The 26,991-nt window shown below is 49.3% G+C and overlaps 2 protein-coding genes across 6 annotated transcripts in view; one reads left to right on the top strand and one right to left on the bottom strand.

Moving 5' to 3' along the window:
- Positions 1 to 1,869: 1,869 nt before the first annotated feature.
- SKIDA1 (SKI/DACH domain containing 1) lies at positions 1,870 to 26,977 on the bottom strand. 5 transcript variants are annotated; one of them, XM_083825183.1, is made up of 3 exons: positions 18,819 to 26,977; positions 15,091 to 15,205; positions 1,870 to 13,789 (listed from the first exon to the last, which is right to left on the bottom strand). In XM_083825183.1, exon 3 carries the CDS (start codon positions 11,287 to 11,289, stop codon positions 8,650 to 8,652), a length of 2,640 nt encoding a protein of 879 aa, XP_083681309.1. In that variant the 5' UTR covers positions 11,290 to 13,789; positions 15,091 to 15,205; positions 18,819 to 26,977; the 3' UTR covers positions 1,870 to 8,649. The 5 variants fall into 5 exon arrangements, with proteins under 5 accessions (XP_083681309.1, XP_083681307.1, XP_083681306.1 ...); XM_083825181.1 differs by having other exon boundaries at positions 14,408 to 15,205; XM_083825180.1 differs by lacking the exon at positions 18,819 to 26,977 and adding an exon at positions 16,590 to 17,376 and having other exon boundaries at positions 14,408 to 15,205.
- MLLT10 (MLLT10 histone lysine methyltransferase DOT1L cofactor) overlaps positions 17,983 to 26,991 on the top strand; it is a 129,857-nt gene continuing 120,848 nt past the window's right edge. Inside the window, exon 1 of the mRNA XM_083825175.1 lies at positions 17,983 to 18,116. The gene's annotated coding sequence lies outside the window, so the exon portion shown is untranslated. The remainder of the gene's footprint in view (positions 18,117 to 26,991) is intronic.

A 26,991-nucleotide genomic window follows, 5' to 3' on the forward strand; every position in this document is an offset into this window, starting at 1 on the left:
GCAGGACGCAGCCCTTTAGCACAGGCAGGCTTCCCTTGCCGGGAAGAAGCCGGCTGTGTTTTCAAGCACGATTGTTGCAGGTATTCGGGAGGGAAAGCGCTTGAAAAGAGCGCTAGAAGCAGAGCAAGGGCGCTGCTGCTGCTTTATGAGAGCAGCCGGGGCGAGGGGTGCTGAGCTCGCCAGCAGCCCCCCAGCACCTATGCGGGCAGAGCCAGGCAACCTTCGCTCGCAAACGCCTTTTCTTTCGGCAAAGCAGCATTTATCTTCGGGAACCTGAGGCTGGTGGGGATGCAGAAACGTTAATCGCTCTCGTGTCTATGCAGAGCTATTAACGCTATTGATTCTTAACTTTCTTCGTGAAGACAAATTTACCATATGTCGATGTGTAAACACTTTGGGGTAAAATTAAAACCAGCTCCGCGCAATTGTCACCGCGCTTGATTCCCCTACAAACTATCAGATGTTTATGGAGCTCGTCTCTCGAAATGATCAGACGCAATCAGCGTCGCTAAACCAGAGACAAGCAGTAAACTGCGTCTGAAAGGCGCCTCGCATCCGCAGGTTTGGTGAAGCCAAATTCCCCCGCAATCCGTGCTGGAGTCGGGCTAGGAGCCGCTGCAGCTCTCGGTTCCCCTCCGGAGCTTTCCTGAGCCCGGTGTCATCGGTCTCCTGCGGAAAACGGGAGGAACAAACGCGGCCCCGCAGGCGCTGGCGGAGGAGCCGGGCTCCACGCTGGAATTTTCACGGGCAGGCTCTGCGCATCTGTGCGCCCGTGTTTACAGAGGGAGGAGGAGGGAGGAAGGCCTCTGGAAAGGCAGGAGCCGCTTTTAAGTCTGCCGCCGAAGGATTTGCTGTGCCGGGTATCCTCCTTGTGTGCCACGGGCAGTGCAAACACGTTGTAAAGAGGAGCTACCGAGGTTCCCAAGTTTCAGGTGTGTTCTCCAAAGTTGCCCTGCTTTCAAGCCCCCCTTTCCGGCACGGAACAAACACCGCCGAGTGCTCGGATGGAGCACGAGAGGCAGCGGCGGTTATCTGGAGAGCCTTGCCGTTTATCGGCCTCCCCACGGCCAGATAGCGACGGGCGGACGTCCCCAGGCTTGATGAATGGCAGGGCTTGTGGAGAATTCATACCTTTTACAGGCCCCCCTTTACGGAAGGAGGCTGCAGAAATCGTAATGGCACGAATGAGGTTTTACCAGCAAAATTTGTAAACCCCAGGTAACCGTTCATAAACTTCCCCTAAAATAAAAAGGAGGCTGCGAGATCACAGGCTCGGAGACCTGACATTATTTTATAGCGCGTATTAAAGGCCGCTCTCTCTTTCCTCCCACCACATCACTCAGCGCGAACATCTTTTTCCCTCCGGCGAACCCGGCCAGCTTTTGACGGGGGGCGATTATGTCATAGCAAGAAACAACCTGAAAATCCTTCTCCCGCCTATAATGCCCTGCTTCAAACACCCGCAGCAGGCACGGCGAAGTTTCCCAAATGGGCTGGAAAACCGTACGCGGAACAGCACGTTATCGCTATTTACCCTTCCCCAAGCTGGCATGTCCGCCTAAATGGAAACGATCATTTCCGAGGGCGAGCGGCCCTCTTTTCTTTTTTCCTTTTTTTTTTTTTCCTTTTTTTCCTTTTTTTTTTTTCCTCCGTTTACTAGATAATATTTCTCCTTTTGCTATTGTCTCGGACGGTTTACCCCTAAACCTTGGGGCATGCGAAAGCACCGTGGGTAAATCCAAACCACATGTTCGCACCCGTTCCGCGGCGCTTTTAGCGCTCGCAGCCCCTCTGTCCCTCCCGCACCGAGGCACAAAGAAGCCTCCGAAGGCCGGCCCGAGGGCCGCATCCCGCACGGCCCCGCACGGCCCCGCACGGCCCCGCACCGAGGCGGGCAGGGGCCGGCAGCCGAGCCTCGGAGCCGCCCGGGAGGTGCCGCCCGCACCCGCTTCGCCATCCAGCGCGTCTTTTGCAAGGCTCCGGTTGTTTGTTAGTTTATTTATTTTGCCCGGGAAGGCAGAGAAAGGGGAATGACAGGATGAAATATAATACAAAGATGTGAAGTGACCCGAGTGGCAGCTGAAGGCAAGGGTTTAGCCGGGACGTGTTTCCCAGCTAAACTCTCCGCTGCTCTTTGGGGAAAACCAAATGCAGGTTGATGGAAACATCCTGTTTGGAGGGAAATGGGCTGTACAGCCCTATCTGCCTGCTCCGACAGCACTAATCAGCCTGGAAGAGGACTGCGAGAGCGAGTCCCGGGAAGGAGGGAGCCGAGCAGCCGACCCGTTCGCGATTCGAGCCCGGTCCCGCAAGGCACCGGGGGAAAATCGCCTGGCTCCGAGGGGCAGGGCTGGGGCTGGGGCTGCCCCGGGGAGGCTCGGCCTCGGCCCCCCGCCTGCCCCGCAGGGAGAGCCGCGGAGGGGAAGCCAACAGATGTGGGCTGCACAAAAAAAAAAAAAAAAAAAAAAAGTGAAACAAGTGCTCTAAACCCGGGGGGATTTCTCCTAATAGCGAAATCAGAGGGAGGGAGATTTCGGGAAAGAGAATAGCCCGAGATAAGTTTCTGGGGTGGAATTTACATTTCATCGCGATTTATATTTTATAACGCGCCGCCACGTGCGCTCGCAGGGCGTTCCGCCGAAACGCGGCGCGGCGGCAGGGGGAAGCCCCCGCGCCCCGCTTTCCTCCGGCAGCCCCGGGTTAAGGGGGGAGCCCGGGGGCGAAGTTTTGGGGAAGTTCCTTGCGGGTCCCCCTTCCTTCCCCCGGGCAGGGGCCCGAGGTGGAGGCCGGCGGTGGGAGGCAGAGGCCGCGATGGAAGGCGGGGGAGCCCCTCGGCGGGGGCAGGGGCACCCCAGGCCGGGGGGCCGGGGGGCAGCGCGGCGGCGAACAAAGAGGAGCGGCCCCTGCACGTGTGTGCGGCCGCCACGGGGCCGGGGGGCTCGGCCCGGAGCTGGGGGAGACCCCCGGGGCGGCGGGGTCTGGGGGTGAGGGTGTGGAGTGGGGGCATTGCCACCCCCGGTGCGAGGGGAAGGAGGGTGCCGGGCTGGGCTCGGGGCGTCCGTGTCATGGCGGCCGCAGCACGGCCCGGCCCGGCCCGATGGGGCTCAGCCACCCCGGCCCGGCCCGGCCCCGAGGTCACCGCGGCCGGCCCCGGCTCCTCGCTCCGGGCCACATTAGCGGAGCGGCCATTTACTGCCCCTCGATTGCACCAGAGACCAGGTTAGCTCATAAAGCCATTCACACTCAACAATGGGGATTTTCTCAACAATTAACAAGAAACAACATAATAAAGCCATTTACAAAGCCCCGGCTATTTACTATAAATTAGCCACTCTTTAAGAGACCAGTGCGTAATTTCACACGCTTTACAGCCCCGGCTGCGTTTTTAAACGCGACAAGCCAGCAGCCCTGTTGCACTTTCCGCGCCGACCCCTCTCCCCGTCCCCTTCCCGGCTCTGCCCGGGGGCTCGGTGGGGGCCGAGGCGGCGGAGGAGAAGCGCGCGGCCCCCCGCGCACAAAGCGGGCAGGGCGGAGGGTCTGGGGAAGATGGACGCCCCGGCCGAGGAGCCCCGGAGGGGGGCGCGGGGCGGGGGCCGAGGGGCCGCTTTGAAGTGCGGGGGCCCGCGGGGTGCCGCGCCGCCCCCCGCCCCCCCACCCCCCCGGCCGCGGGGAGCAGCCCCGGGAGCGGCGGGGCCGCCGAGGGTGCCGGCGGGGGCCGGCCGTGTGGCGCCGGGCAAGATGGCGGCCCGAGGCGCGCTGTCCCCCGGGCCCGCCGCGCAGGGGCCGCCCCGAGAGCGGCTCAGCGCCGCCCGCGGCCTGCGGGAGCCCGGCCGCCGAGCAGGCCCGCTCCGGCCGCTCGAGGGCCCGCTTCTCCCGCTGGGCTCGTTAGATTTCCTCTCTCTCCCTCCATATTTGTTATATATATATATATATATTTAAGGCGAGGAGGCAGCGCGCCGCGAGGAGAGGGAGCGGCGGCGGCGGCTCCCGCCGAACTCTCCCCCCTGTTTACAAACACAGCTGTTGCCGTGTATTTGCAATGCTAAGGATAAAGCCACCAGCAGCGAGGAGCAAACGAGAGATGGTGCGGGAGAGGGGTCCTCGGCATCTGGAAGGGACAGGGCGCCTTGTTTTTGAAACTGTCAATTCTCTCAACCCCTATTGTGAGCGCTTCATGCAAAACATCTAGGGCCTTTTAAAGCTGGGGCTTGTGAGGCCGCCTCGGAGTGAAAAGGAGAGAGGGAGAGAGAGGGGCCTAGGGCATGGCAAATAATTATATCAGAACAGTAAAAAAATGCGACGTGGAAGGCCTAAAATCAGTTCACCCCACGTCCCCATGTCCCTTCCCGAGAGCTTTGGGCAGTCCCCTGCATTTCTCAGACCGCTCTTTGGCTGCCCCGCGCCCAGCCAAGGAGCGGTTACACCGAGCTTTCTTTAAACACGATGGTAGGGCTGAAATACCAGGGGAGGCTTGTGCATGGATAATGTCTGTGAGTGTGACTTTAGCGAGGTAGAGCCCAGCGCCTTGGCCCTGATTTTTCTAGCTGTTAGTTTTCACATTCATATGATGGCCCTGCTTTTGTACGTAGGAGCTGGGCGAACAGATCCGAGGATGAGCCATTACATATTCTTTCCAGTAATCATCTTAACCATAAAAACCACGATTAACAACGTTATCTGTATGTCACGTTTTCTAACATGCTGCGTACAGAGGAAATTTTCCTCCGGCTCACCACCGTGTGTAGAAAATGCCGCTTTTTTTTACACCTCCACGTCTTAACTACTCACACGTGTGCACAGTAACAAACAAAAACATGATAGCATTGTTCTCATTTCTGCAGAAACTTTAATTTATTGGCAACTAAATCTGTTATAGGAAAAAGGATCAGAGACCATGTAAAAAATCACCAAGTGAATGATTGAACAGCAAACTTCATACAACAGCTACCACTATTTTGCATTATTGCTTGTAGTGGTGTTTTAAATAAACAACCAGTAAAGAGATTATCCCACTGTAGTCAAGTAAGTGTAGATTATAGAACAATCACTTCTTAAAGTAAATTGTTGTAAACTGCAAGTTACATGTTTTAAGGCAATATACCTCGTTGCTGAAGGCATTACACGTGTTCCCTTTTTAATGCTCTAGAGAATTAAACAGTCCAAAACTTTCTTTTGTCTTCAGTATGGTAACAGAAATCTTCCCAGAAAATGTGTCAATGAGCTCGACTCGTGGCAAATACCTATGGAGGCTAGCCCAGAAAGTACACGCACGTCCCTAGACTGCTTTTTCCTTTAGAAAATGCTGTTGGTTTGTGTGTACACCAGGAGCTAGAAAATGGTGGCAATTCATTACTAATACATTTTGCGTTTTCTCTCCTGTAAACACTAAAACAACGTTGTGACCTGGCTCGCTGGAACACCTTTGTTTTTCCTCCTTCTTAGAACTTACCTTTCTAGGAGAAAAGGGGTTATTTATACGTAACTCAGTGATATGACTTGATATTATTAAGGCCGAAATGATAATGAACTCTGGTCGCAATAATAATCACAATGCCATCAGAAACAGCTGCCAAACTACCAGAATTTTAAAGAATACCATTTCTTTTTTTTTTTTTTTTAATCCCTGCGTGTTATCGTACCTGGCTAATTTCTCCAACGGCAGTAAAAACATGAAGGCTTCTGTTAGTGGCTTGCACTAAACTGAGGTGTACACGTGTGAAAATTATTTGGCTGTTTAACTTCTTGCCTTTTGATGTTGCCTGCGTGGAGGGGAGCCCAGCGGAGCAGCAGGGCCCTGGCCCGGGCCGGTGCCTGCCCCGGGTCCCCGGTCCCGGTCCCGGGGCTGGGTCTGGGCTCCGCTGAGGGCTCCGCAGCCCCTGGCAGGGCCGGGCGCCATATTTCACGTCCTCAACTCTGCAGAGCCTATTTGGTATAAATTTATGCTTATTCCTCCCCCTCCCCCCTCCAGGATTATTTAGGCAACCTGAAAAGGCACCTCTGTAATTTACAATTCCTGGCCAAATCAGCATATCTCTAATTGGAAGTAAACAGGGTCAGGGGACAGAGTTACTTTGAAAGTGATACGTTGTTTAACTGGCAAGGCGAAATTTTAGGTTTCGAGTTTGCATATTGCACCTTTGTAGCTTTTGCGTTTGGTTCTTTTTTTTCCTTTTTTTTTCCTTTTTTTTTTCCTTTTATTTTTTTCTTTTTGGTCAAGGGAAGACCTTTGTCAAGCAGACACGGCTTTCTACCAGAGCTGGGGGCTTTCCTGAGCAGTACGTTTGGTACGTCTTTACAGTTCTCTGGGAGTAAGGCTGTAATCTGTGCGGCTCTAAACACACGAATGTAAACATTCATCTCAGAACAACTTCAGTAAGCAGATTTTTCACGACCATCGTAATTTCAGCAGAGCGGCTAAGTATGCAATGCACCTTTTGCAATTGGCAGTTTAAAGTGATGTGTGTGCGTGTGAGTGTGTGTGTGTGTGTGTGCGCGTGTGCATGCAGGGGGGAAGGGTAACTCCACTGAAAGGCAATTGTTTACTCTTTCTAAATATATTTGGCTGCAGGTATTCTTAGCCTGGGCCTTTTTACAATGAGAGGAAAACTCCGGTGGATGTAGTAAACAGAGCTGAAATCAGTTCGTGGCCGCTCGGAATATTTAGCGACACGAGGGGTTGGGAGAGGGCATCACAAAAGGCAGGAATTAAAAAACTGAAAACCAGGCAGCGGATTGCCATCAGAAATGTTGACTTTGAGTCACACAGTAAACATTACATTGTTGCTTTGTTTTTCTTTTTTTCTTTTTTTTTCTTTTTTTTTTTTTTTTTGATTTACGATAAATTATTCTCCCGGGATTGATCGATGAGTGGAATCCTTAAAATTTAATTTGGGGATGATCTAGTATAAATAAAAAGCTAATCCAAAGAAAGAAACCAGCAATTATTCATCCTAAACTCTGCTGATTCAGCAACTCAATTAGAACTGCCTTTCTCAAGCTGCAAACTTTTCAGATTGTTTTCAGAGTTGCTGTGCCTGTCCTCCCCCCGAGACAGAGACCTTCCCCCGAGCAGCCCTGCCTCGACTCTCGGGCCTGCAGCCTTTTTTTTTTTTTTTTTTTGCCTTTTTTTTTTTTCCCCTTTCTTTCGGAGGGGCTGGGGGGGAGGGAGGGAAACAGTTAACCTCTTGAAGCGTATTTCCTCCAAATAAAACCAGTGAACTTACAAACGGAGAGGAAACCGTGGGTAACTCTGCAATAATTCAAAGTGTATGGAATCAGGAATTTTTAAACAGTGTTTTTAATTGAAAATAAAGCTAAAGCATGCTTTTCAACAGTGCAAATTTCCATAATTTTGATTTACTGCTTCCATCATCACAATATATTATACCAGCATGTCTCACCGAGGGCTAGACTCTAGAAGTCTGCCTGTTCGACTATTTCGATATTAAGTGCAAATATAGATAATTGCCTCTGATTGTCACGTGCAGTAGAAACGTTTCTGCTACATAGAGAGGATGGTATGGAAACAAAAAACAACAACAATCAAATCGCAAGAGATGAGGATAAAACCGGGCAGTGTGCTACGGTAGAAATGCCTGAGTTTTGGTGCCAGAGAGCTCTGAATAACATGGTATTCTCATTTTGGGTATTCTCGCCACTTATGGCCTCTCGTTTCACTTTCTGTGTTGTATTTACTGCTTTGCTATTTCCTCCAGCCAGCGTGAGGGGCTGGACCATAAATTGTACTGCTATCCGGGCAAATATTTTAGTTGCTTTGCAAGTTTGTAAGGGGCATGTTCAGACCACAACTTAAGTATGACATTAGTGGGTAACAGTAACCTTATTTAAGACCTCTGGGTGAAACAAAAAAGGCTTTCCAAATGCAAAGAGTGGCTGTACAAGTAAAAAGACACCCTTTACCAAAAATAGAATTCCACATTTATTTACTGGTTTCAGATGAGGCAGCTTTTCCCAGTCCTGGGGTCGCAGGCGGACCCCAGCCTTTGCAAACCGGAGAAAAACGAGTAAGTGCAACTGCTCTTAGAAAAAGACACCCCTGCACCCGAAAACAAAGCTCCCGAAAAGTAGGCTGCTGCCACGTTGAATTATAGTGAACCCTTACTGTGCAACCATGTAACTTAACAAACTTTAACTGAATTAACAGTTAGACTTCCATTTTCGAAATCTAGTGCATAAATTTAATGGCTCATTCTAATATTTATTATTCAACCTTTTGACATTTATTTGCAGCAGTTGAATTGAGGTACTGGTGCATTATTAGCATTTAAACAGTAAAGTGTTCCAGCTCTACCATAATAACTGAGTTTAACTTGAGTCTTTAGCCTGAAGTACTCTGTGGAATGTAACCAAAAAAAAAAAAAAGGCAAAAAAAAAAAAAGCACCAACCAACCAAAAACAAAAACAAATGAAACAGTAAAAAAATAAAAAAATAAAAAGACCCAAAACAAAACAAAAACCACGGTTGTAACGGTAAAGAAAATAGTAATCCGGTTTCTGTCTTCACAATGTGATAAAACAGGATTCCAAAAGCGTGTATAGCATTAATGGGCTGGTACAAACCATCCTGCAGAGTTTAAAAACGTAAGAAAGTTAAAGGTGGTTCAAGAAAATATTTTCCAAACTATTTTATTAATTAAATTTCCTGAATTTGTGGCTAGGTGGAAGAGGTATTGCAGAACCGCCCAGCTGCCATTTCCATACAGGATGGGCCTTGTGAGGTGGTTGGGAATCCTTAGTGGTGTTTAAGGAATAAGCTGGCAACAAATCCCCATCATTGCCAATAATTAGTGATGGTGGACAGGGAAAATTTGCCATGAAATTAAATGGCCTTTTCACTGCTGATGCTACATTGCTGGCTACCCTTTTGCGTCTATTGTTAACTGTAAAATCATCCAGTGTTCCTTCATGTGTCTCAATTTTACCTGTAGGACGTGGGCTTCGAGCTGATTTCAAATTTGGTTTGACTGGAGGAGTCTGCAGTACAGGTCGCTTTCCCAAAACCAGTGTCCTGTAATTTTTTCTCACCCTCGCTCCAAATTTATACTCCCCATCCTCAGGTTTTGGAGTACCTAAAGTGCATGAGAGGACCTGACTCTGAGTCAGCGGGTTTAAGGAAGTGGTTTCTTTCTCAGTGCATGCAGAATCTTCCTTGGCTGTTAATAAAGCGTCCTGGTTATTACTCTCAGTCACACCGTAAAACTCATCCTTAGTATCATTGCACTCACACTTTAGCTTATGTGTTGTAAGGTCAGGCTCATACTCGTCGTTCGCACTGCTGTCCTCTATTTTGATTTTAATGCTGTGCAGGAATGGCAATGCCTTATTGCCTGTATCAGTGCACTGGAGCTCAGCTGCTGCTGCCCCTGGAGAAGCAGCATCCTCCTCAGGATCAGTTTGTAAAGAGGGCAAATCCGTGGCAAATTCAATACAATGAGGGATTTTGGAATCTTTCTCTGAATTTGCAGCCGCTGATGAAGAATCATTATTTAAGAACCTAGCAGCTATTGTATTGTTATCTGCACAGTGTGTAGTAGTTGCTTGAAGGCATTTCCTTGCCTCTCTGAGTATTCTTTGTTGTGGAAATGCATTGTTTGTCTTTGGGCTAGGTGAAGAGGCCCCCTTTGCAACACAGTTAATTGTTAGGTCAGTACTCTTGGCATTATTGGAAAATTCAGAGTGTGGGAATGTGAGCTCAGATACCCTATCAGCTCTTATCTCCGCGAAGCAGCTCCCCAGGCCGCCGGAGCAGCACAGCAGCGCCGGGCCGGCGGGAGCCCAGCCGGGGCGGCCCCACTCCTCCGGCGGCTCGGGCTCGGCTCCGCCGGGAGCGGCGCGGAGGGCGGGCGGCCCGCCGGGCTCCGCCGGGGCCGGGGCCGGGGCCGGGGCCGGGGCCGGGGCCGGGGCCGGGGCCGGGGGCCGGGGGGCGGCGGCGGCCAGATGGTACAAGAAGTTGGCGTGGACCACGCCGGGCGGGTTGCAGAAGCTGGTGCGCCTGAAGCGGATGCTCTGCACCGAGACCTGGCTGGAGACCGAGCTGGAGTCGGAGTCCGAGGTGCTGTCCTCCTCCTCCTCCTCCTCCTCCTCTTCCTCCTCCTCCTCCTCCTCCTCCTCCTCTTCCTCCTCCTCCTCCTCCGAGCTGCCCTCGCTGGACTCCGAGCCGCCGCTGCCCTCCTCGTCCTCCTCCTCCTCCTCCTCGTCCTCCTCCTCCGAGCTGCCCTCGCTCGAGCTCGACAGGCTGGAGCCGCAGTCCGAGTCGTGGGCGGCGCGGCCGGAGCAGCAGCTGGACTCCGAGTCGCTGCTGCCGCTCTCGGCGAAGCCGGCGGCGGCCGGAGGCGGCGGCACCGGCGGCCCCGGCGGCGGGGGCCCGAAGCCGGGCGGCAGCGGCAGCGGCAGCCGCGGGGCTCCGCGGGGCCGGCAGGGCCGCGGCGCCGCCAGGGGCCGCCGGGCGCCTCCGGGGGGGCCCAGCACGCCCGCGGCGGCGGCGGCGGCGGCGACGGCGGCGGCGACGGCGGCGGCGGCCGCCCCGTGGCGGTGGCGGCGGCGGCGGCGGCGGCAGCGGGCGGGCAGGGGCGGGGGCCCGGCGGCCGGGAGCCGCGGCCGAGCCGCGGAGGAGGCGGCGGCGGCGGCGGCGGAGGGAGGGGGGCGGGCGCGGAGGGGCGCGCAGCCGCCCGCCGCCGGCGCCGTTTCATAGTGAGCGGGGGGTTTGCGAGGCGCCCGGGCGAGGTCTGGGTGGCTGTGGCCAGTGTATTTACTAAAAATGTGAGGTAGGTGAGAGGCCGGCAGCGAGGCGGCGGCCCCCGGCCGCAGGGCTTTCCTCCGGAGCGGCAGCAGGGGCCGGGGGGGGTCGCTGAGCCCCAGCCAAAGTTTGTTCTCCTTCCAGAAGCCGCAGAAGGGGTCGGCGGCAGCGGGCTCCGGCCGGAGGTCGCTGGAGGCCAGAGCCCGGCCGATTTTCCTCCGTTTCGTCTTGAGGACCCGCTCGGTTTTGCAGGATGTGTACAGGGCTTCCACGTCCTCTCTGGAGATCAGGGTGCATTTGGCGGCGTGGAAGGCGATGGAGTTGATGGCTTTGAGTTTCCTCAACTCCTCCAGGTCGCAGTGATGCTTTTTGACTTTTAAATGATCCATTCGCTTGTGCACGGTAGTTCTCGGGATGTTTTTGAGCAGGTCTGTAAAAACCTGGGAGAGTGCAAACATTTGCTTTCCTTTAATGATGAGGTAGCCGAGCCTCACGCCATCGACCTCTTCAAAACCCGACTTCAGGTCTCCCATTTCGTGAATTAAATTATTCCCAGCATTTGCAGAGAGAGAGAGAGAGGAAAAAAAAAAAAAAAAAGGAAAAAAAAAAAAAAGAAAAAGCCACACACACACAATCCTCAGCCAGATGCTGTATTTGTCTCAAGGCATCCTGCTAATAAAATATAACAAAGGCTGTTATTCCTGGTGAATGAAGTGCCAAACTTTAGACGAAATTAAAAAAGAAAAAAAAATAAATTAAAAAAAAAAAAAAGCCCGTGAGACTACAATCGGTGTATAATCTTAAAAATCAGGTTTGCCAAAGTGTTTCTCTAAGTTGCTGCTGAAGATCAGTACCTGTTCCCTTTCATTCCCTGCTTTTCCATTGGAAACTATGATAATGGAATGTGAAGGGAGGAAGAGAAAAGAAATGCAGCTGCTATTCCCGCCGCTGCTTTAGCTACAAATAAAATGACAGAGTGAAGTGAGCTCGTCCGGAGACACCTTCATCAATTAATTCCCCTAAAGCCAACGCTGATTGGACACTCCTGACAGGTGATGCAATAAAAATTGATATTCCACCCCTTCCCCCAAAAAATCTCCCACTAATTAGCATACCCTTATACTGCCACCTCCCCTCCCAAAGTAAATAATACAGTTAGTATATAAATCTTTCTATTAAACAATCTGAGCTCAAATACACTCAGACCTCTCAGACTTCCTCCTCGCTAGCTCCAGACGAAGGATTTGCACGCTTTTTCCCGTGTCGTTTCGTGTATTTTCAGGCTCTTTCGGCCGAACGGTGCTCTTTTGTGCACGCCGTGGTTTTAAAGGACATAAGTCTGATCGTGGCGGTGGAAAATTCTTCGGTAACGTAACCGTTTTCAGCTGGTATTTTATTCTGCATTGTGCGGAAAGCGAAGCTTAGCGAAAACGTGCAGAACAGCCTGGTATTTCCCTTCCTGGAGCTCCGAAGTTAAAGGCTCGGCTGTTAACGAGAGGGAATACTTACATTTTCGAGTTTCTCTTGATTTTCCTCTTCTGCTTAATTAGCTTTTTACAGCCGGGGACTAAGGTTATTTCGCTGCCTGGATATCGCGGGTCCCCGCACCGCGCCACTGTACCACTTTTAACCGAAATCCTGCCTGTAACGTTGCGGGAGGGGGGAGGAGGAGGACGTGGGCTCACGTCAGACCCATAACAAAGCATAGATAAGCCAGAAATGTATACACTTTTCACAATTAACCGCGCCGGATCACGAGCTGGAATGCCCTATAGTCCCCGAGCCCACGTCAGGATTCCTGCGTGCTGATTGCTTCCAGCAGAGAAAGGAGAATGCGAAATATCCAAGGTGCTTCCAAGAGGCTTTACGTAATGACAAAAAAGTGCTGGCACACACAATGTACGGCACTGCAACGGGCTAGGATGCTCCTGCTCTGCAGTTCGCATCTTCAGCTCGGGGTAGCCCTGCCGCAGCTTTTTGATGTTCCATTCACAGCAGCCCCCTGAAATCAATCCGGAGAAGCAGCGCGAAGGTTTAACCTCTTCGGAGAAACGTGAAATTATTCGAGTGTCAGCCACGACGGTTTCGAAAAATGTTGCGTTAGCTGCGTGCCTCTTCCTTGTCACACTGAAATGATGCTCGCGGTTTGCACGTTAGGCGCTGCAAAATAAAAATAAAAATAAAAAATCACCAGGCTCTGCCGTGCATCCAGCGCTCAACTGGCTGCAAACACGAGCACTTTTATGTATCGCTGCACATCCAGAATTAGACATATCCGTGAGATTAATGAGACATCTCAGATTTCTGGGACTTGGCAAAAAAAAAAAAAAAGAGAGGGAAGGAGGGAAAAAAAAAAAAAAGGCTTCAATTCCGAATGTCAATATCCACTCCGTGTATTGGCAACATGGTGCGGGGAGTTCGCGTTACCCCGTCAGGTAGAGCTAAAATAAAGAGCGCGATCGCCCTGCCAAAAAGGCAGCCTCGCATGCCAAGGCGAAATGCAGGCGAGCCCCCAGTTTCGCAGGAATTCTAGAGAGACCTGGGAATTTCGAGGAGTGCATCCGGAAATTGAGGAAGTCTATTGAAGGGAGCCTCTAACTCGGAGGGCAGAGATTTAGGAAAGTCAGCCCTGGACTACTGTTGCTCTCCGCGCAGACGTAAAAAAATCGCCGCTGTTCAACTTAATCCATGTGTGCACGAAACCGCCGTGGCTCCTTCTCCCCTCGGGAAGCTAAGGAGAGCCTTCCCGTCCGAGAAACCGGAGCTAGAGCGAATTACATTTCGTCCCTCGAATTAGCAAAGGCTTCACTGGGTGGATCTCGTGATATTTCAGCCTTTAAACGCGCCCGAGAGGCAGCGGGGGAACAATGCCTCGTCGCAGCTAATGCCAGCCGCCGGGGCAGCCGGCGCTGCAGCTGGCCGGAGCAGCGTGCGCCTTTCGGGAGGGAGGCATCGAGCCGTGCTCGGGGGGCTGCGAGCGAAGTTGCGAGGGAAAACAGCTGCTCCCGTTAAAAAGGAACCATCGTGGTCTTTCTAGAGCGAGAGACAATAAGGGTCGTTTCAAAATTCCTCCTGATGTACTTATACGCCGCCAACAACCCCCCCCCCCCCCACCACACACACACACACCACCCCCCTCCCCGCTGCTCTCCTCCCCCTGCTTTAAGGTTAAGGCTAGGGAGTCAACAGTGAGGGAGCAGTAAAGTCCGGGAAAGCTTTTCAGCAGACGTAAAAAAAAAAATAGGAAAAAAAAATAGAAAAAATAGAAAAAAAAGAAAAACACAAACACCCCCCTTAAAAAAATAAAAATTAAAATAATTTTTTAAAAAAAGAAAAAAAGAAACAAGGGAAATAAAAGCCCCTCTGGGCTGCAAAGCCCTTCATCTACAGGCTTTTGGGGTGCTTTGGGCTCCTGTGCGGGGGCTCGCAGGCAGGGCCGCCCGCAGTCCCTGCAGCTGACAGCCTGGCAGCGGGATCCGGCAACTATTTCAAAAATGCCTCCTTTTTGTTTGCTTCATTCCGGCGCTATCCAACGCCTCGGAGCAGGAGCGGCTATTTGGCCGAGCTCTGCTCCCGGCTAGGCACAGCCCCGAGCCTCCGGGTGGAAGGGGAGAGGGGCGGCGGGCGGTGTGAGCCGCCCCCCGTACTTACGGGCACCCGCACGCCCTCTGAGCCGCATCCCTCTCCCCGGCTCCCCCGGAGCCCTCTGTTCCTCTACTTCTCCAGCGGGTTTTTGCGTGCGAGGCGAGCCAGGCGGCTCTCCCCGGGCCAGCAGCACACGTTGTGCATCCGGGGTCGTCTTGGAGCCCGCCGGGGGAGAGCCTGATAAAGGGCCGCCGGGGGCCCCTTGCACACGCACACGCACACGCGAGGCAGGGCACTTTGGGGTGGGTTTGCACGCACGCAGGGGACGGCGATCAATAGCGAGCCCCGTTTAAGGCCGGGGTTGCGAAGGCGAAAGGCGGCCGAAAGGATTAAAATTAAAACAGAACAACAACAGCAAAAAAAAATCGAGGTGCCTGGTAGCAATTAGGTGCAAAGTTAGGCACTAATTTACTCGCTCGCAGCCTGCGTGGACGCCCGCGTGGCGGTGTGCCGTGCGTGTGTGCGCGCAGCCGGCCGGACGCGTGGCCCTCTCTGGAAACCGAGGGAGTTTCTTTGTTAATTCCGTGGCCGGTGTCCCCCTCAGTCGCGATCAAAGATGAACATGATTAAAGGCACGGAGGTTTGGCTCGCCTTTCTGCAGATAAGGAGGCCCGGAGATGCCCGCTTTTGCCCAGCCCGCCTGCATGCAACTCCGCGGAGTTGTGAGCCCAGGGCGCGCACACACCCACCCCGAGACTATCAATCAAACGTGCTCCTTTTCACGTTGAGTAGCGTGCAATCTGCAATCTCCACTCTATAGGCAGTAGCGTTTCAGTCTTGAAGCTGTCTGGCCGAAGGATAAACCTCATTAGGAAAGAAAGAGAAAAAATAATATTCATAATCCCTCGCCGTAGACCTATTCCCATTTATTGGGAATCGTATACTTTCATTTTTGTAAACTTGTGTTAAAATATACGTCCTCGCGGGGAAGCGCTTAACCACATTGTTCCAGAAAGAAAATGCACGTAGCGTTTGAAATACTCCTTTTACGCGATGTTTTGATTTATTTTCATAGGATGATTATGTTTAAATACCAGCGCAATTCAGCCTGACCTCTTCCTTCTGCAATGAAGTAATGCACACACCATTTACAGTCTTTTAAACGTGGAGTTGGGAAATGCAACAGCGATGTCCACCAGCAGTTGTACTAATGGGGAGAAATCTTTTGAAAATCTTCAGGAAAACCTAAAGAGGTCACGTGCATTTTCACACCAGGATTGCCACATTATTAGAGTCTTATTATTATTTATTATTATTTGTTAAGTGCTGGGCCATGTCTCCAGGTATTGACAAGCATTAAATAAACCTTTTGCTTTCGCGGATCCGAGCAGAAATATATATTGCAAATGAGAACTCCTTTTCTAGCTCTATACCCTGCTTTTAGATATCGCTGTGCATATTTTGCTCAGGGAGGACACAGAAAGCAGCTAGAGGCTATCACAAAGAGTCCAGTAACGTAAATATAATAGGGTCAAAGAACAGTATAATGGGATCCTTCTGCTATTTTAAAGTCAGCCAAATGTGACTGTAGTACGTAAAATTTGCCGTAAATTCTGGTGTGACAACAAATGAGAACGTATAACTAAATCTCCTAAATATGTAGGACAAAGAAATGCCAACCATCAGCCCGAACAAAAAATCATAATCTGGCCAACACCGCTATGCCTAGGAGTTTCAGTGGGTATTTTCTTTTTCTTTTTTTTTTTTCATTTTTTTTTCCTAAACAAAGCAGCAATGTCGAATTCTGCCGAGTGCTTTTTAAGTTGTAATTTATCCGTGGGGGCTGGGGCGTCCCTTGCGCTTCGAATTTTGTGCAATTTTTAATGGTCGCGGGCTAAGGCTATTTCTTGAGCTTGCTGCTCCCGGTAGTTTTAAAATACTTTTTAGCTGGAGTTTCTGGACACATACTACATGCCATGTTGTTTACTGACCCATAATCAAAATGCAGTGACCTTCTACCCTTTTTTTGCCCCTTGACCCATGCTGAATTCAATGCAGCCTTTATAAATTTGCAAATCCTTGGACGTAAAGGGGATTTGGTGAGGCTTTGTTCTGAAAGGCTCCTAAAAGTTTGCATTTTTAATTAGACAAAGGTAAAGCAACAAACATTGGGAAATAAGGTCCTCTCCTGCACATAGGTGATGGCTCGTAATTTCTCCGCCGGGGAGCTACATCCTAAAAAACATACCCTGCGAAGCGACAAGGGGTTGCGAGCAGAGGAGATCAGGAGGTTATGAATTGCACCAAATTAGCAATGTGGTACAAATCACTTCCATGACGTAAGGGCCGGCCAGGCCGCAGTCTTCCGGCGCTCCTCATCTCCAAGGACTGCGCGGATCCCGGTGACCCGGGGAGAGGCAGCGATTTGAGCTGGAGCTACAGGCGCATTCCCTTATCTCCTCCGCTATCAGTCAGCTTAAAGGACACCGTAATTATGATGGTGATAAAACAATGCCCGCTTATGTGTGCTGAATAAATAAAGGATGTTTACAGCCCTAGAATGTTTCAATTCCAATTAAACGCTATCAAAGAGAAGCCCCTCTCCCCCTTCTCCCCCCTCTCTCCCCCCCACGAGTCCCTATTTACCTTGGGGGCTGTAATGCGGCCCTGTGAAAGGAACCGGCCTTCCACTTTGCCTGGGGAGGGGGCAGGGGAGACACCAGGGCCCGGGGGGCTCGTTTTCCAGCTGGGAAGGGGGTGTTGGGGAGGGGGGTCCCGGCCCCAGGCTAGGCTCCCCCGGCGCCCTTGGGTGCTGGGGTCCCGAGGAGCGGGGTCGCGCCCCCCCAATGTGTGTGTGAGCCTTGGAGACGGGAGGCTGGAAATCCATCCCATTCACTGAGACACCGGGATCATTGCAAATATTCATTGTATCAGCAAATCTCATCATAATCAGATTAAAGCAAGGGTTGGTTGGGGGGGATGTGTGGGGGAATTGCCCGTGCGGCTGGGTGCTAAACACCGATTGGGCTACAAAGGAATCAGAAAACGGGATCCTCTCGGATCTGGTCGCAAGGGGGAAAAAATGGAAGAAAAAAAAAAAAAAGGGAAAAAAATCCCAGTTTTTTTTGCAAGACAGGAGACTCCGAGATTCTGCATCCACGCCCCGGGTAGTGCATTCCTCTCGGAGGTTGTTCCCCCTTAACCTTCACGGTTAGCATTTCGATGTGATGCTCCTGTTTGTTTGGTTGTTTGGTTGTTCCAAACTCCAGCCAGGAGCCCTCCCCGCTGAGGAATACACCGAGGTGCATTTTTACGTCACGCTGGTTTGCTCTTTGCTTGCCTCGTCCGAGGGCAGGGCTCCTCTACATTTTAGCTTTAAAATGCCTATTTCATGCGGCTGTCTGGGGTAGAAATGTTTATGTTTGGGATCAGAACCCAGCGCCTGCTCAGCTCCGCTGCCTGGATGCAGGCCCTCTGCCCTGGGCAGGCCCAGGCCGCCGGTGCCCTCAGCTCCCCCGGCAGGATCAGGATGGCCTCGGAGGGTCCCAAACGTGGCCGTTCACCAAGGCGGGGGGCTACAGCCTGCAACAACGTGCTCGGCAACTTAATCTCACGCTAAAAAAAAAAAAAAAAAAAAAGAGAGAGAGAGAGCGCGGAGCGAAAAAAGAGCGGAACACAAAACTCTCCCGACGGCTGCGGTTCACTTCCGAGGTGGACCGGGCATTTTAAAGCCGGCGGGAAGGCGTGCGTGTGGGGGCAGCGAGGAGGCACGGAGGTAAGCTGCTGGGCCTCGCCTCGCCGGCCCCGGCACACAATGCGGGAACAAAGGCGGCCGGCCCCGGGCCCGGGCCCTCCTCCCTCCCCCCGGGCCCGGCGGAACTTCGCCTCGGGGCTGCGGGGGGACGAGGAGAGGGCGCGGGCAGCGGGCCGGGCCGCAGCGCCGCGGATGGGGCCCGGGTGGGTGTTTGGGGTGTTTTTGAGGTGTTTTGGGGTGTTTTTGAGGTGTTTTGGACATGTTCTGAGGTGTTTTTCCGCCGGCCCACGTTCCCCGGGTGCCGGGAGGGGGAGGCCGGGACCGTGTGGAAACGGGCGATTATTGGCAAACGCAATAAATCGCAGCAAGGAGCGGGTGGGGGCGGGGAGACGCACACACCAGCGCGGCCCAGCGGCACCGCCACAAAGGGCGGCCGGGCAGAGCCGTGCCGAGCCATGCCGAGCCGTGCCCGGTCCCCTCCACACACACACACAGAGGCGGCCGGTGCGGGGCCGGGGACCGAGCCGCGGCCCCATTTCTCCTCCGGGGCAGCCCCGCCGAGCCCCAGCGTCCCGGGGCCGAGCCCCATCGCCCCGGTCCCGTCCCCGTGCGCCGCCCGCCGCCGGGTGCCGCCCGCCCCGCGGAGGCGCCGCCCGCCCTTGGCGCGGGGCCCGGCGGGCGCTGACCCCTCACCCCTCCCCCTCCCCCCGGCCGCTCTCCTACCCACAATTCCCCGCGCCGGCCGCGCTCGTGCCGCGCTCGAGCCTCCGGTGCCCGCCCCCTCCCTCCTCCCCCCCTCCCCGGTTCTCCTCAGCGCCCGCCCGGGAGCCGCGGCGCTAACGGGCGGCGGGGGCGGCCGCGCCTCGGGCCCCGGAGGGGTGTGGGGGGACCCTGGCTGAGGAGGCCCCTCGAAGGGAAGGGGTGGGGGGTGCGGGGGGGGAGTCTCCGCCTGTTGAATATTGCGGGCGATCTCCCGTTATAAAGCACCTCGTCAGCGGCTTTCAGGAAATCAGACGTGACGTTAATCAAATCACGCGAATGTAAACATTTATAAGTTAAATCCTAATATTATGCAATTATTTAAATCGAGCCGCCGCGGCGGTGCGCGTGTGTGTGTTTTTTTTCCCCTCTCTCCTTTCCCGTGGCTTCCCCCCCCCCCCAGCCTTCCTGAGGCGGCCCCCCCCGGGGAGGAGGCTGCGAGTGTGGGGGAAGGAAATGGCGGCGGGGGGACCCCCCCCCGGGGGGGGGAACGGCCCCGGCGCTTCCTCTCCCCTCTCCCCTCTCCCGGCCCGAGGGCGAGGGGCCGCGGGGGTCAGGGAGGAGAACAATGCTGCGCGGCCTTTTGTGTGCAGCACCGTCCCCTGAAGGGAAGAGGCGAGCACTGCAGCGCCCAGGTGCGGCGTCTGTAGTGCTTCCTCCTCTCCTGCTGGTAGTGCTCACGGCATGCGGGCGGCGGGCGGCCGGGGCCCGGGCCGGCCGGCAGCGGGAGGTCAGGGCGGCGAGCGGGGGGCCCGAGGGCTGCCCCGGAGCCCGGGATAGGCTCGGCTGGAGCAGCTGGCCGCGGGCCAGCCCGGTCACCCCCCCCCCCCCCGCGGCACAGCGCGCTGGGCGCTGCGGGCGGGAGAGTGTGGAGGGTGAGTAAAGCCGTGAGGGGAGCAGAGGGTGAAGCTGGGGGGAGATGGAAAGGCTGAGCCCGGCGCTCCGGGGGAAGCGGGCGGGGAGGTGCTCCCAGCTCCGAGCCCCTTGCTCCGAGCCCCCCCTGCTCCGAGCGCTGCCCCATTGTTCGCAGGCCGCTGCCTGCTGGAAGGAGAGGGGAGCTCCCTGCGCGCTGCCTCCGCTCGCAGCTGCCCCGGCCCCGGGCGGGTCCCGACGCCAGCCGGCGTTGGTCTCTGACGCGGCAACTCGGGGGGTTTCCAGCGAGAAATCGGGTAAATGAGGAGCTGAGGGCTGCCGAGGCGCTGGGGGAGCTCCTGCGAGGCTGGGACTCACGTGTTACGGCAGAGGGGAAAAGGCCCGCTGCTGCCCCGGAGCCGGGCGTGAAGGAACATCTGCTCCCGGGTGGATTTTAGAGAGCGGGACTCCTCGCAGGAATGGAGAGAAACAGCCCCGAACCGCAGGATTTGGAGTAATAAATGTAGCCAAAGAGAAATTTGGAAGGAACTCGTCTTAATGGTCTGTTTATAAAAATGAAGATTAATCTTATCCTGTTTCGTTTAAACTCCGTGAAGTCTGGATTTTTTTTTTCCAAGTGATTGTTGTATGTCGGTTTTAAAAAAATTGTTTTATAGGAAAAGTGTCTTTTTTTTTTCTTTTTTCTAAAAAATAACTACAAATCAAATTGTTTCGGTGCGCCACTCAGACCTGCAGTTTCTCCTATATTTACGTAGAGAAGAACCGACTAACTCCATTTTCAAGAAAATTTCCAACAAGTGCCCTTGATCTTCTAAGGCAAAAAAATGTGTCTTTGCACGTTGTTTCTTGAAGCTTAAATTAAAACGGATAGGGGTTCGTGTTTGATAACGAAAGGATTTCTAGAGAACTTTTTTTTTATTTAAAAAAAAAAAGAAAATCCTTTCTAGGAGAACCGTGATTATTTTTAGCAAGTTATTTTAGAGTTTGTGGGAATTGATTTGAAAACATTAGAATTGATGTCTAGCTATTTTTTTCTAAACGTATCACCAAAAAAAACCCAAACATTTTACATATTCTGTGAGTAACAAGTAAAAGAAGTTAACGGATGATGTTTACAGATAGCACCTAGCTGAAAATAATTCTAAAGTGACTTTCCCCCCACGCACACACTTGGGAAGTTGCATGCTTGCACTCATTGTTTAAGATAATACAGTTTGGGACTTCTCTTTCACTCTGTAAACTTGCAGTCTTTTGTGGGATTCCTCCAAATAAAAGCCCGATTCAGTTCAGATGGTAAAAAGCATCTATGTTACTCGAAAGCCGAAGATACAAGAAATAGTTAATAGGAAAGCACCGCTCTGGTAATATCTCGAGGCATTAACTTTAAAATCGAGGGGAAAAAAATTTTTTTGTTTTGCTTCTCCTACTTGAGTATTCCGGAGATGCATTTACTCTTACTTGCTCCCTGGTAATTTTCAAAAGGTAATTGCAAATTTAGAAAGCGTCCTTCAAAAAGACATTTAATGCTGTTGTATTTCCTGAAACGATATATTACTATTGGAAAACTATTTTATTGAAAAGGAAGATTAAAAAAATAGGGAGAGACCGTTTGTTGCCGTTCTGCATTGCTGTTTATCTTGTTTTTGTGTGGAATGCGTCGACGTGTTTCGTATATTATATATTTTTTCCACAAAGGAGCATTGTTGTTACTTTTAATTGGGAAGTACCCCGATATAAAAATTACCCACATTCCCGACTCAGAACTACCATAGTAAGATTGACAAAAAGTGATCCGAGGCTTGCGCGCTTAATTCGCCAGGAATGTTAAGCTTCCCAGATACGCCCTATGTGGTCAAGTTAGACTTTCGCTCTTCGACAGTTTTTAATGGTCAAAATCGTAGAAGAAATGTATGTATGTATATATGTGGGGAATTGAAATTAGATGGTAACTAGCAGTGGGAACAGAGCTCACTGATCGAAAGACTTTTTTTTTTTTTTATTGCATTTGGCAACCTCTTTCTTTCAGAGACACAATACAATTAATTAACATATTCTGGGGCGTGTTTTTGAGATTGGGAAGTGGTGGCCCCTTGTTGAGAAGAAAACACTTTAAATAAAAAAGTAACATTGTTGTGTCCAAATGGTACTGGGAAAAGCAGAGTAGGATTGCTTATACAGCCCACGGATGCGGTTGATTTACTCCAATTTGCTTTAGCATATAACAAACCAGCTTTTCCTTTCCCACGCCTATATTAGATATATGTGTTTTGTTTATACAAATCCATCTAAAATAGGTCTGTATTTAAGGTATTTGATGGGAAATTCAGCATGTCGTTTCTCGTATTTATTGTGTAGTACAGATACGATTCCTAAATTGAAATCAAATAAATGTGACCTGTGACACGATACAGTATCACACTGCTGATCATAACACAACAAACACGAAAAAAGGCTATTAATTTATATGGAATGTTAATTTAGCAAATCCTGCATGGAGGTATGCCTATACGAGAAAAGTAATCTGAGGCTTGGTTTTGCTATGATGCGACGTAAATGTATTTAATAAAAATCCAATGAATTAATACATACCTCATAAAATCCAAACTTTGAAATGAATTATTCTTTAAAGAAAACTCTTATGTTTAAGGCGGATATAATCTAAATTCCAGAGTTTACTAACCCAGCTTTTCAGGGCTTAATAAAACATTAATATTCAATATGGTTTGCTAGAAGTTTATTTCAGGTTCTTTTGTATCGTACTGTAATTATCATTACTTTGACTTGACTCACATAAAAATGTGGTTAACATTTAAATGCCTTTTTAATGTAGAGAATTATAAATTAACTGTCACATTTAAATCTTTTAACTTCTATCACTTAGGGAATGTTAAGTCTTTTAAAAGGAAATAATCACTGTGCTTAAAGATATCCTGTGCTAGGATCCCTTATTTAGAATTTTGGTTGAGATTGTTCATTCAAAGAAAATCCCTTGGTTCGTGTTTACTGTAAACCTCAGTCTGAAATTAACATTTAAATGCCAACATTAGTAACAGAAGCAGTACTTGAAAACCACCAATTTTATCCATTGCTGCTAGTTAAGTGGAATTTACCAAAGTCTCCAAAGGTGATAATACAATTAAAAACAAGAAAATGAATACAATAGTTGGTGAAATTACTTCCCCCTTTCTTTGCACTCTAAGGAATTACAAAATTTGTAATTATGTTCACACAAAAGAAAAGAGCACAACATATGAAGAGGCATGGTGTCCAGGAGATGCACTGACGTGACCTTTGATGCTACTACCTGTACTTGCATAGCGTGTAAATATATAACATGCAAACTCCCAGTGAAGAAGTGACTGCACCTTAAATGTTAAAAACATTTTAATTATTCAGTAAATTGCACTTGGATAAGTATTAAATACAGATTTGGCTGTTATGTTAGAGAATAGAAGGGAAAAGAAAACTTTACTTAGTATAATTTGAGAGTAAGCATGTAAAGATGCATTAACATTTTTAATACGGGTTCTGTAGACATGCTATATCCTTCAAAATTGAACATGGATAGAAATAATTTGTTGGATCCAAGGCGGACTGTCATTTAAAACACACTACGTGCAAAGGTCAACACACAAGAGTCGCATTCTATTTTGTGTAAAGTGACCATTTTGCTACTGCCTTCCCGGGAATGAAGCAAATGCCCACGATTAGAATGTATTTCAGTGAAGACTGTTAATGATTTAAACCCACAGAAACAAAAGGCAGACAAACATCAATCTATTTTAAATAGATAAACAGGAGATATATTATTCTACATATTGAGAATTGCTCGGTTACTGCAATTTGCCCGGCCTCAGTTGCATGTTTAGCTGTGCAGCATGTATCCTTTTGCTCATAGGTAAAGATCAAAGCTTTCTCAACAAAGACCCAAACTGAAAAAGAAGTAAAAATTGCTGTGAGAAAATTGCTTTAAAGAACTTGCTGTAAAGAAGCGAGTTTTCCCACTCTACAATTCCAACTCCAATGTCAGTTCATGTTTTCTAATATAGTATGCATTCAATGTAAAATCTATGCGTTGTTGTTGTTGTTATTCCTGGAAGACTCCTCTGATGATTATATCCAACTGATAATGTGGTTTTGTAAATGAAAGACTTTTTCTTGTTTGGTGCTTTGTTTTATTCACCAAACTTATGGTGATTTTGCACATTATAGGAAAAAAAACAGTGGAATTTAAAGCAAGTATTCCAATCTTAGCATTATTGTTGGAACTGATCAGTTGGTAGTAAAAAATTAAGGTGAATACCTCTTTATTTTTGCTAATGAAGCTAAAATGCTATGCAGTAAAGTATGTTAATATTTTCTTCAGGGATCCCTTAAACTCTTTAAAACTGTTTGCATTTGGATAGCGTAATTTTCACTCACTCGTGCATTCATTCTGTTTGAAAAAGTATCTAAAAAAATATGAATACATATAATCTTGTTGCATGATTTTTATAATCAAACTTCTTTTGCTCTTAGGTTTTGTAGATTTCTTTTAAGACAATTGGATTTTCTCCTTGCATTTAGATTAACAATGAAATTATTCATTCTTACTCACTGAATTATATTCCTCTCTAATTATTTTAATCTCTTATATATCACTATAAGAAGGACAGGCTTCTTTTTTTCAAAAAGAAAATTGGCCTTCTGTGTCATGTCAATGCTTATTAAATACTACAATCATAAGAACATATATGCTACAAGATTTTATGTTCTGATTCCATAGCTGTTACAGGCTTAGCGTTTGCAGTATTTATTTAGTGGTAATGCATTTCTTTTCCTATTTTGCATTTCAAAGGTCTCCTCTAAATGATTGTTTTACAGAACTATCAAGAGGTTATCTAAATTTTTCCATCAAATATTACACAGTACCATAAGGTGGTAGTCATGGAGTTTCTTTCAGTCCATGTACATTCTTTGTATTGAAATAATTAAACAGAAATCCATAAAAAAATACAAAAAAAATGTTTTATTAAATAATTGAATGTATTAGGCTTGACTGAATTTTGACCAAAGCAAAATTTCAGGATGTTCACTACTGAGCTGATGTTACATGGTGTGAGATTAGAGTATTTTTATTTGAAAACCACACAGTAGGTTTATCATAAATACGTTCTTGTTGCCTCGGTGCGGCTTTAATCAAGTTGTTGCAAAGTGATTAATTTTTTCTTTGGTGATGTTTCTTTATAAAATTTAAAATTGAGCTTCAGAATTGCTAACAAAAAAAAAAAAGGGAATTGTACTAGTTGCTTTTCAAAGAAGATATTGCATGAAGACCTCAATGAATTAAAAAAAAAGAGAAAAAAATTTACAATTGTTTGTTACAAGCTTACTATATGTGTAAATTCATCCAACAAATTAAAATATACTTAATATATTTTCATTTTAAAAAGATATTTATTTTAATTTACCTGTCAGGGAAATAAAGGACAGATTTGCTGCTGTACCATGATTTTTTTTTTCTTGTCAGGGTTAACAGAATCATTGAGAATGCTTTTTAAATTAGATGTCATTTTCTTGACAAGAATGAAGAAGGGCTGGGACACTGTATCTATCAGCTCCAAATAATTTGCGTTTTTTAAAACACTAGGATATATTAATTGCTTTATTTCCTTACAAAGTAATTGCTTGCACCTGCAATTTTCAGGGTATTCTTAACAAGCTTTAAAAGTAATAAAAATAGTGTTGTAAGTATGTTTTATCATATAAATAGTTTATGTTCAAATTTGTATTCTTCACTGTTGAGATAGAACATTCTAGTGTGGGGTAGGGTTGTTTTGAGAGCAATAACTGAATTATTTTATACAAACTGAAACATACTAAGTTCCAATCCCTCCCCCCATTTATATTTTTTTTACATGTGCCTTAAAATTTTCTAAACTGCCAGAGATATTAGAAAATACATTTACAGAGAAATGGTTAGAATGTGTCCGAAATGGCTGTTATTCACGTATTTGGTTGGGCCCTTCATAAAGGAAGCTACCGCCATCATTCCTGTTTTCCCTTGCCCTCCGTTCTTCTCCTAGCTATATAATTTCACTGAAAACTTTCAAGGAGAGAAGAGAAAAGAGCTTGACCTAAGATACCCTGCATACAAACTCGCAGACTAAGATGTCTCTAGAGGGTAGAGAGTTGTGCACATCGCACCTCTCCCTTACACGTAGTTTTTCTTCGTACTCCCGTACACAAGTGCAGATGTTTTATTAGTTAACAATGTAGAAAATACAACCAGCCCTGCATGTGTATATAGAGGTCTAGGTAGCCGCACGTCCGGGAACGTACATAATTCAGTAGTGATTTGCACAGATACTGCATCAACTATGCCGGCCTTGCAAAATCATCACCAAAAATACACAGTCCACGCACACATTCTGCTTGTCCGCCTTTTAGCATGGTAAGATAAATCACTGAGATCTTCCTCGCCCAACAAATAAATAAATAAATAAATAAATAAATAACTGGCCCCGGGGCAAGCGAGTGAGCAGAATTTTGCAAGGCTGCATTTAATTTCTGCGAGCTCCTAACAATCGCCACAATTAGTTCCTTCTGCTATAGGCATACCTGCTTACAATGGAGAATTGAACGGCTTGAGATTTTCCTCTCTGCTGACCACCTCAGCTCTGCCAGATTCGCTGTTTTTTTTTTTTTATTATTATTATTATTCTTTAATTACAAGAGACAACAGAATTAGAATTGTTCTATGTAAAATGAATAAACAAACAAACAAACAAACAACCCGACGCCCCCAAACAGGCACGAAACCCACGCCAGCTTCCAGAGCGGAGCGTCCAGCTCCGGGTGGGAGCAGGGAACAGCTGGGTTTGGGAGCTGTTTGCTTTTGTGTGTGCCTGCGGCCTCCCCGCTCGTGTGCCTGCCCTCCCGCACCACTTTCACTGCTGGGGCGGGGGCGGCCACGCGTTGCTGCACCCACGCGGGTTTTTCCTGGGGGGGAAGGAAGAAGAGCGGGATTTAATAACGCGTTCCTGCTGCAGCCCCATCGGAGGGAAAATGAGCAGAGCAGCAGAAGTTGAGGCGAGGGGCAGGGGGAGCGGAGGGCGCGTGAGTCCTGCAGGCCCGCCGAGGGGACATAAACAGGACGATAAAAGTTGGCAGCGGGAACGCATTAGCCCTGCGAGCCACGTCGGGGGGAAAATAAACAAGACAGTAAAAAAACGATTTCTGCGGGCTGCGGTGGAGGGGAGGGCGGGAATGGGGGCGAGTCCTC

The sequence above is a fragment of the Anser anser genome (genome assembly GCF_964211835.1).
Source record: "Anser anser genome assembly, chromosome: 2".
NCBI classification, from domain to species: domain Eukaryota; kingdom Metazoa; phylum Chordata; class Aves; order Anseriformes; family Anatidae; genus Anser; species Anser anser.